The sequence below is a fragment of the Gobio gobio genome, assembly GCF_949357685.1.
Source record: "Gobio gobio genome assembly, chromosome: 9".
Lineage (NCBI taxonomy): Eukaryota > Metazoa > Chordata > Actinopteri > Cypriniformes > Gobionidae > Gobio > Gobio gobio.
In genome coordinates, this window is record NC_137115.1 from 57,021,146 (window position 1) to 57,032,103 (window position 10,958).

Below are 10,958 nucleotides of genomic sequence, written 5' to 3' on the forward strand. Positions count from 1 at the left end.
ACTCGCGAACAACTGACCCGAGACTTGGACCTCAAAGACTTGAGACTTGACTTGGACCTCAAAGACTTGAGACTTGACTTGGACCTCAAAGACTTGAGACTTGACTTGGACCTTAGAGACTTGACTTGGACTTGGACCTCAAAGACTTGAGACTTGACTTGGACCTTAGAGACTTGACTTGGACCTCAAAGACTTGAGACTTGACTTGGACCTTAGAGACTTGACTTGGACTTGGACCTCAAAGACTTGAGACTTGACTTGGACCTTAGAGACTTGACTTGGACCTCAAAGACTTGAGACTTGACTTGGACCTTAGAGACTTGACTTGGACTTGGACCTCAAAGACTTGAGACTTGACTTGACTTGGACCTCAAAGACTTGAGACTTGACTTGGACCTCAAAGACTTGACTTGGACTTGGACCTCAAAGACTTGAGACTTGACTTGACTTGGACCTCAAAGACTTGAGACTTGACTTGGACCTCAAAGACTTGAGACTTGACTTGGACCTCAAAGACTTGAGACTTGACTTGACTTGGACCTCAAAGACTTGAGACTTGACTTGACTTGGACCTCAAAGACTTGAGACTTGACTTGGACTTGGACCTCAAAGACTTGAGACTTGATTTGACTTGGACCTCAAAGACTTGAGACTTGACTTGACTTGGACCTCAAAGACTTGAGACTTGACTTGACTTGGACCTCAAAGACTTGAGACTTGACTTGGACCTCAAAGACTTGAGACTTGACTTGGACCTCAAAGATTTGAGACTTGATTTGACTTGGACCTCAAAGACTTGAGACTTGATTTGACTTGGACCTCAAAGACTTGAGACTTGACTTGGACCTCAAAGATTTGAGACTTGATTTGACTTGGACCTCAAAGACTTGAGACTTGACTTGACTTGGACCTCAAAGACTTGAGACTTGACTTGACTTGGACCTCAAAGACTTGAGACTTGACTTGGACTTGGACTTGGACCTCAAAGACTTGAGACTTGATTTGACTTGGACCTCAAAGACTTGAGACTTGACTTGACTTGGACCTCAAAGACTTGAGACTTGACTTGACTTGGACCTCAAAGACTTGAGACTTGACTTGGACCTCAAAGACTTGAGACTTGACTTGGACCTCAAAGATTTGAGACTTGATTTGACTTGGACCTCAAAGACTTGAGACTTGATTTGACTTGGACCTCAAAGACTTGAGACTTGACTTGGACCTCAAAGATTTGAGACTTGATTTGACTTGGACCTCAAAGACTTGAGACTTGATTTGACTTGGACCTCAAAGACTTGACTTGGACTTGGACCTCAAAGACTTGAGACTTGATTTGACTTGGACCTCAAAGACTTGAGACTTGACTTGGACTTGGACCTCAAAGACTTGAGACTTGACTTGGACTTGGACCTTAAAGACTTGAGACTTTACTTGACTTGGACCTCAAAGACTTGAGACTTGACTTGGACTTGGACCTCAAAGACTTGAGACTTGACTTGGACTTGGACCTCAAAGACTTGAGACTTGACTTGGACTTGGACCTCAAAGACTTGAGACTTGACTTGGACTTGGACCTCAAAGACTTGAGACTTAACTTGATTTGGACCTCAAAGACTTGAGACTTGACTTGGACCTCAAAGACTTGAGACTTGACTTGACTTGGACCTCAAAGACTTGATACTTGACTTGGACCTCAAAGACTTGAGACTTGATTTGACTTGGACATCAAAGACTTGAGACTTGATTTGACTTGAACCTTAGAGACTTGACTTGGACCTCAAAGACTTGAGACTTGACTTGGACTTGGACCTCAAAGACTTGAGACTTGACTTGACTTGGACCTCAAAGACTTGAGACTTGACTTGGACTTGGACCTCAAAGACTTGAGACTTGACTTGACTTGGACCTCAAAGACTTAAGACTTGACTTGGACCTCAAAGACTTGACTTGGACTTGGACCTCAAAGACTTGAGACTTGACTTGACTTGGACCTCAAAGACTTGAGACTTGACTTGGACCTCAAAGACTTGAGACTTGACTTGGACCTCAAAGACTTGAGACTTGACTTGGACCTCAAAGACTTGAGACTTGACTTGGACCTCAAAGACTTGAGACTTGACTTGACTTGGACCTCAAAGACTTGAGACTTGACTTGGACCTCAAAGACTTGAGACTTGACTTGGACTTGGACCTCAAAGACTTGAGACTTGACTTGGACTTGGACTTGGACCTCAAAGACTTGAGACTTGATTTGACTTGGACCTCAAAGACTTGAGACTTGACTTGACTTGGACCTCAAAGACTTGAGACTTGACTTGACTTGGACCTCAAAGACTTGAGACTTGACTTGGACCTCAAAGACTTGAGACTTGACTTGGACCTCAAAGATTTGAGACTTGATTTGACTTGGACCTCAAAGACTTGAGACTTGATTTGACTTGGACCTCAAAGACTTGAGACTTGACTTGGACCTCAAAGATTTGAGACTTGATTTGACTTGGACCTCAAAGACTTGAGACTTGATTTGACTTGGACCTCAAAGACTTGACTTGGACTTGGACCTCAAAGACTTGAGACTTGATTTGACTTGGACCTCAAAGACTTGAGACTTGACTTGGACTTGGACCTCAAAGACTTGAGACTTGACTTGGACTTGGACCTTAAAGACTTGAGACTTTACTTGACTTGGACCTCAAAGACTTGAGACTTGACTTGGACTTGGACCTCAAAGACTTGAGACTTGACTTGGACTTGGACCTCAAAGACTTGACTTGGACTTGGACCTCAAAGACTTGAGACTTGACTTGGACTTGGACCTCAAAGACTTGAGACTTAACTTGATTTGGACCTCAAAGACTTGAGACTTGACTTGGACCTCAAAGACTTGAGACTTGACTTGACTTGGACCTCAAAGACTTGATACTTGACTTGGACCTCAAAGACTTGAGACTTGATTTGACTTGGACATCAAAGACTTGAGACTTGATTTGACTTGAACCTTAGAGACTTGACTTGGACCTCAAAGACTTGAGACTTGACTTGGACTTGGACCTCAAAGACTTGAGACTTGACTTGACTTGGACCTCAAAGACTTGAGACTTGACTTGGACTTGGACCTCAAAGACTTGAGACTTGACTTGACTTGGACCTCAAAGACTTAAGACTTGACTTGGACCTCAAAGACTTGACTTGGACTTGGACCTCAAAGACTTGAGACTTGACTTGACTTGGACCTCAAAGACTTGAGACTTGACTTGGACCTCAAAGACTTGAGACTTGACTTGGACCTCAAAGACTTGAGACTTGACTTGGACCTCAAAGACTTGAGACTTGACTTGGACCTCAAAGACTTGAGACTTGACTTGACTTGGACCTCAAAGACTTGAGACTTGACTTGGACCTCAAAGACTTGAGACTTGACTTGGACTTGGACCTCAAAGACTTGAGACTTGATTTGACTTGGACCTCAAAGACTTGAGACTTGACTTGACTTGGACCTCAAAGACTTGAGACTTGACTTGACTTGGACCTCAAAGACTTGAGACTTGACTTGGACCTCAAAGACTTGAGACTTGACTTGGACCTCAAAGACTTGAGACTTGACTTGGACCTCAAAGACTTGAGACTTGACTTGACTTGGACCTCAAAGACTTGAGACTTGACTTGGACCTCAAAGACTTGAGACTTGACTTGGACTTGGACCTCAAAGACTTGAGACTTGATTTGACTTGGACCTCAAAGACTTGAGACTTGACTTGACTTGGACCTCAAAGACTTGAGACTTGACTTGACTTGGACCTCAAAGACTTGAGACTTGACTTGGACCTCAAAGACTTGAGACTTGACTTGGACCTCAAAGACTTGAGACTTGATTTGACTTGGACCTCAAAGACTTGACTTGGACTTGGACCTCAAAGACTTGAGACTTGATTTGACTTGGACCTCAAAGACTTGAGACTTGACTTGGACTTGGACCTCAAAGACTTGAGACTTGACTTGGACTTGGACCTTAAAGACTTGAGACTTTACTTGACTTGGACCTCAAAGACTTGAGACTTGACTTGGACTTGGACCTCAAAGACTTGAGACTTGACTTGGACTTGGACCTTAAAGACTTGAGACTTGACTTGGACTTGGACCTCAAAGACTTGAGACTTAACTTGACTTGGACCTCAAAGACTTGAGACTTGACTTGGACCTCAAAGACTTGAGACTTGACTTGACTTGGACCTCAAAGACTTGATACTTGACTTGGACCTCAAAGACTTGAGACTTGATTTGACTTGGACCTCAAAGACTTGAGACTTGATTTGGACTTGGACCTCAAAGACTTGAGACTTGACTTGACTTGAACCTTAGAGACTTGACTTGGACTTGGACCTCAAAGATTTGAGACTTGATTTGACTTGGACCTCAAAGACTTGAGACTTGACTTGGACTTGGACCTCAAAGACTTGAGACTTGACTTGGACTTGGACCTTAAAGACTTGAGACTTTACTTGACTTGGACCTCAAAGACTTGAGACTTGACTTGGACTTGGACCTCAAAGACTTGAGACTTGACTTGGACTTGGACCTCAAAGACTTGAGACTTGACTTGGACTTGGACCTCAAAGACTTGAGACTTGACTTGGACTTGGACCTCAAAGACTTGAGACTTAACTTGATTTGGACCTCAAAGACTTGAGACTTGACTTGGACCTCAAAGACTTGAGACTTGACTTGACTTGGACCTCAAAGACTTGATACTTGACTTGGACCTCAAAGACTTGAGACTTGATTTGACTTGGACATCAAAGACTTGAGACTTGATTTGACTTGAACCTTAGAGACTTGACTTGGACCTCAAAGACTTGAGACTTGACTTGGACTTGGACCTCAAAGACTTGAGACTTGACTTGACTTGGACCTCAAAGACTTGAGACTTGACTTGGACTTGGACCTCAAAGACTTGAGACTTGACTTGACTTGGACCTCAAAGACTTAAGACTTGACTTGGACCTCAAAGACTTGACTTGGACTTGGACCTCAAAGACTTGAGACTTGACTTGACTTGGACCTCAAAGACTTGAGACTTGACTTGGACCTCAAAGACTTGAGACTTGACTTGGACCTCAAAGACTTGAGACTTGACTTGGACCTCAAAGACTTGAGACTTGACTTGGACCTCAAAGACTTGAGACTTGACTTGACTTGGACCTCAAAGACTTGAGACTTGACTTGGACCTCAAAGACTTGAGACTTGACTTGGACTTGGACCTCAAAGACTTGAGACTTGATTTGACTTGGACCTCAAAGACTTGAGACTTGACTTGACTTGGACCTCAAAGACTTGAGACTTGACTTGACTTGGACCTCAAAGACTTGAGACTTGACTTGGACCTCAAAGACTTGAGACTTGACTTGGACCTCAAAGACTTGAGACTTGACTTGGACCTCAAAGACTTGAGACTTGACTTGACTTGGACCTCAAAGACTTGAGACTTGACTTGGACCTCAAAGACTTGAGACTTGACTTGGACTTGGACCTCAAAGACTTGAGACTTGACTTGACTTGGACCTCAAAGACTTGAGACTTGACTTGGACCTCAAAGACTTGAGACTTGACTTGACTTGGACCTCAAAGACTTGAGACTTGACTTGGACCTCAAAGACTTGAGACTTGACTTGGACCTCAAAGACTTGAGACTTGATTTGACTTGGACCTCAAAGACTTGACTTGGACTTGGACCTCAAAGACTTGAGACTTGATTTGACTTGGACCTCAAAGACTTGAGACTTGACTTGGACTTGGACCTCAAAGACTTGAGACTTGACTTGGACTTGGACCTTAAAGACTTGAGACTTTACTTGACTTGGACCTCAAAGACTTGAGACTTGACTTGGACTTGGACCTCAAAGACTTGAGACTTGACTTGGACTTGGACCTTAAAGACTTGAGACTTGACTTGGACTTGGACCTCAAAGACTTGAGACTTAACTTGACTTGGACCTCAAAGACTTGAGACTTGACTTGGACCTCAAAGACTTGAGACTTGACTTGACTTGGACCTCAAAGACTTGATACTTGACTTGGACCTCAAAGACTTGAGACTTGATTTGACTTGGACCTCAAAGACTTGAGACTTGATTTGGACTTGGACCTCAAAGACTTGAGACTTGACTTGACTTGAACCTTAGAGACTTGACTTGGACTTGGACCTCAAAGATTTGAGACTTGATTTGACTTGGACCTCAAAGACTTGAGACTTGACTTGGACTTGGACCTCAAAGACTTGAGACTTGACTTGACTTGAACCTTAGAGACTTGACTTGGACTTGGACCTCAAAGACCTGAGACTTGACTCGACTTGAACCTTAGAGACTTGACTTGGACTTGGACCTCAAAGACTTGAGACTTGACTTGACTTGGACCTCAAAGACTTGAGACTTGACTTGGACCTCAAAGGCTTGAGACTTGACTTGGACCTCAAAGACTTGAGACTTGACTTGGACCTCAAAGACTTGAGACTTGACTTGGACCTCAAAGACTTGAGACTTGACTTGGACCTCAAAGAATTGATACTTGACTTGGACCTCAAAGACTTGAGACTTGACTTGGACCTCAAAGACTTGAGACTTGATTTGACTTGGACCTCAAAGACTTGAGACTTGACTTGGACCTCAAAGACTTGAGACTTGATTTGACTTGGACCTCAAAGACTTGAGACTTGACTTAGACTTGGACCTCAAAGATTTGAGACTTGATTTGACTTGAACCTTAGAGACTTGACTTGGACCTCAAAGACTTGAGACTTGACTTGGACTTGGACCTCAAAGACTTGAGACTTGACTTGACTTGGACCTCAAAGACTTGAGACTTGACTTGGACTTGGACCTCAAAGACTTGAGACTTGACTTGACTTGGACCTCAAAGACTTGAGACTTGACTTGACCTCAAAGACTTGAGACTTGTCTTGGACTTGGACCTCAAAGAATTGATACTTGACTTGGACCTCAAAGACTTGAGACTTGACTTGGACTTGGACCTCAAAGACTTGAGACTTGACTTGGACTTGGACCTCAAAGACTTGAGACTTGACTTGGACCTCAAAGACTTGAGACTTGATTTGACTTGGACCTCAAAGACTTGAGACTTGACTTGGACCTCAAAGATTTGAGACTTGATTTGACTTGGACCTCAAAGACTTGAGACTTGATTTGACTTGAACCTTAGAGACTTGACTTGGACCTCAAAGACTTGAGACTTGACTTGGACCTCAAAGACTTGAGACTTGACTTGGACTTGGACCTCAAAGAATTGATACTTGACTTGGACCTCAAAGACTTGAGACTTGACTTGGACCTCAAAGACTTGAGACTTGATTTGACTTGGACCTCAAAGACTTGAGACTTGACTTGGACCTCAAAGACTTGAGACTTGATTTGACTTGGACCTCAAAGACTTGAGACTTGACTTGGACTTGGACCTCAAAGATTTGAGACTTGATTTGACTTGAACCTTAGAGACTTGACTTGGACCTCAAAGACTTGAGACTTGACTTGGACTTGGACCTCAAAGACTTGAGACTTGACTTGACTTGGACCTCAAAGACTTGAGACTTGACTTGGACTTGGACCTCAAAGACTTGAGACTTGACTTGACTTGGACCTCAAAGACTTGAGACTTGACTTGACCTCAAAGACTTGAGACTTGTCTTGGACTTGGACCTCAAAGAATTGATACTTGACTTGGACCTCAAAGACTTGAGACTTGACTTGGACTTGGACCTCAAAGACTTGAGACTTGACTTGGACTTGGACCTCAAAGACTTGAGACTTGACTTGGACCTCAAAGACTTGAGACTTGATTTGACTTGGACCTCAAAGACTTGAGACTTGACTTGGACCTCAAAGATTTGAGACTTGATTTGACTTGGACCTCAAAGACTTGACTTGGACCTCAAAGACTTGAGACTTGACTTGAACCTTAGAGACTTGACTTGGACCTCAAAGACTTGAGACTTGACTTGGACTTGGACCTCAAAGACTTGAGACTTGACTTGACTTGGACTTCAAAGACTTGAGACTTGACTTGGACTTGGACCTCAAAGACTTGAGACTTGACTTGACTTGGACCTCAAAGACTTGAGACTTGACTTGACCTCAAAGACTTGAGACTTGTCTTGGACTTGGACCTCAAAGAATTGATATTTGACTTGGACCTCAAAGACTTGAGACTTGACTTGGACTTGGACCTCAAAGACTTGAGACTTGACTTGGACTTGGACCTCAAAGACTTGAGACTTGACTTGGACCGCAGGGACTTGTGAACATCTCTGGTAAACACACACACATGATCATACAGTCTGTTCACGGTGGGTGTGGTGTCTCTCCAGAACGATCTGGACTCGCTCAGTGTGGACGTGGACAACACGCTCCAGCTCCGTCTGAACATCAGCACGCTGAAGAGCAAAGACCACATCATCGACTTCATCCCGGCGCTGTCCACGCTCAGCAACCATGTGCGCTACACCATCGACTACGGCAACGACGACGGCCTGTTCCGGATGAACCTGAAGAACGGGATCAGCTACCTGCACATATCCAAGAAGAAAGCTCTCCAGCCGGGGGCGTATTATTTACAAATCCGCAGCGTGCCCCTGTCCGGCAGGGAAGACCCGCCGGAAGAGCGGCCGGACACGGACTACCTCAGCGGGCAGCTGGGAGACGCTCTGCTCATGCGAGTACAGATCGTCCTGCACTGATTCACCAAACAGACTGACTGACCTCTGAAAGACCAGCGCCTGCCGCACCGCGCGCTTCCACTCCATCATACGCAGCTGTGGAGGAACGGACGCGAAGAGCCTCGCTCTCTCTCTCTCGCCGTTCAGTCTATCGCATCTTACTGCCGCTGCACTGCACAAACCCAGCTCTTCCTCAGCGCTGCATCTCGTCTTCCAGAACCAAACCAAACGTTCCTAAATCAAGAGAGTTGTTGCTTCAAAAAAACAGAAAGATCTGCTAGTGGAGTCTTAAGGCCTTTGCACACTCAATTTCGCATGCGTCTTTTCATATTCGTGATCCGAAAATTTGGTCCGATACGTATTAATGAATGCGTTATGAAAAAACCCGCAAAACAATACAAAATGGCGTCTTCAAGTAGTGAGGATGATTCCATTGTAGTCTTGAGTTTTCTTCCGGGAACCAAGCGTGCCTCACTCGTGTTGAGAACTGAAGCCGACGCGCCTCGATCGCCCCCTGGTGGCTGGTCCCAGTATAGCTCATAAGCCCCGCCCCTCCGCGAGACAAACAAAATTTACACTTCAAATCATTTGTTCCCAAAGTTGGCTTCTGTCATTTTAGGCATTGATTTCATTTCAAGTGTTGTTTTTTTAAATAAGTTCAGTTTTAGTGAGTTATTTGATGCTTTAAAATCGGGCGGTGAGTCTTTTTTGGGGGATTTTCGGGAAGAGATTGGAGCTTTAGCTTTAATTTCTACATTTCCATAACTGTCTATTTCACACTGCGTCTGCGAGAGTGGGCGGGCTTTTGATATCGCGGCTCGCAAATCAAGAGAGTTATTGCTTCAAACAACCAAAAAGATCTGCTAGTGGAGTCTTAAGGCGTTTGCACACTTAGTCCGAAATTTTCGCATGCGTCTTTTCATATTCGTGATCCGAAAAATTTGTCGCGCACAGAGTCCGATACGTATTAATGAATGCGTTACGAAAAAACCCGCAAAACAATACAAAATGCCGTCTTCAAGTAGTGAGGATGATTCCATTGTAGTCTTGAGTTTTCTTCCGGGAACCAAGCGTGCCTCACTCGTGTTGAAAACTGAAGCCGACGCGCCTCGATCGCCCCCTGGTGGCTGGTCCCAGTATAGCTCATAAGCCCCGCCCCTCCACGAGACAAACTAAATTTACACTTCAAATCATTTGTTCCCAAAGTTGGCTTCTGTCATTTTAGGCATTGATTTCATTTCAAGTGTTCGTTTTTTTAAATAAGTTTAGTTTTAGTGAGTTATTTGATGCTTTAAAATTGGGGGGTGAGTCTTTTTGGGGAGTATCGGGAAGAGATTTCTCTTCTTAGAACTCTCTTCTTAAAAAGAGAAAAAGAACGAGGAAATATTGGGTCCATCCACTCCTGTGATCGCGTAGAGAGTTCCAGACCGATTCGAAGTTTACTTTAGACTGTCAGTGGCTCAGTTTGATGCTTTGCTAGAGCCACATATTAAAAAGAAGACCACCAGTTTCCGTGAATCAATTGATCCTGAACAGAGACTGGCAGTGTGTCTAAGGTATGGATCCGCACACACACACACACACACGGTTTACAGGGACTTGGTGTGCTATAATTATAGCTGTGATATAATAATATTTGTAGTATTTTTGATACAATAATATTTGTATATATAATTGTAGGTATCGGAGCACTGGCGATTCATTCACCAGCATTGTCATCAGTTTTCGTTTGGGCATCAGAACTGTACGGATGCGAAAAACGCAGAAAATCGAACCTGTTCCGAATTTTTTTTTGACGGACGAAAGTTTCGGAGGCAGTGTGCAAGCGTGATTGACATAACGTGAGGTCGAATTAATTTTTTTACGTGCGAAAATTTCACCTTTAGGGTGCGTTCACACTTGTCATGTGTGGTTGGATTAAAGCGAACCCGCTAAAGAGACGGCTCTGGGTCCGCTTCCAAACCAACTCCGGTGCGGTTCCACTGATATATGAACGCGACACGGACCAAAGACATGTAAACAAACCAAAAACAGGACGTGATGTCACAAGATGCCGCTACAAGTCAGCTGATTTGACGACGTGGAAAGATTTATCCAAAATGAGTAAACGTGGAGCAGCGAGGAGGTGAAGAGCCTCATCAATATATGCAGATAATCCAGCACACAGCATTCTGCGTGTGAGTGTGTGTGTGTGTGAGAGCATGTGTGTGAGTGAGTGTGTGAGTGTGATTG

At 44.0% G+C, this 10,958-nt stretch overlaps 1 protein-coding gene across 3 annotated transcripts in view; it reads left to right on the forward strand.

Annotated features, from left to right (window-relative positions):
- fbn1 (fibrillin 1) overlaps window positions 1–10,080 on the forward strand; it is a 251,586-nt gene extending 241,506 nt beyond the window's left edge. For all 3 annotated transcript variants that reach the window (XM_079825341.1, XM_079825340.1, XM_079825342.1), the window contains one exon: window positions 8,379–10,080. In XM_079825341.1, coding sequence (XP_079681467.1) covers window positions 8,379–8,747 — 369 coding nt within the window. In that variant the 3' untranslated portion in view covers window positions 8,748–10,080. The remainder of the gene's footprint in view (window positions 1–8,378) is intronic.
- The last annotated feature ends 878 nt before the right edge of the window (window positions 10,081–10,958 follow it).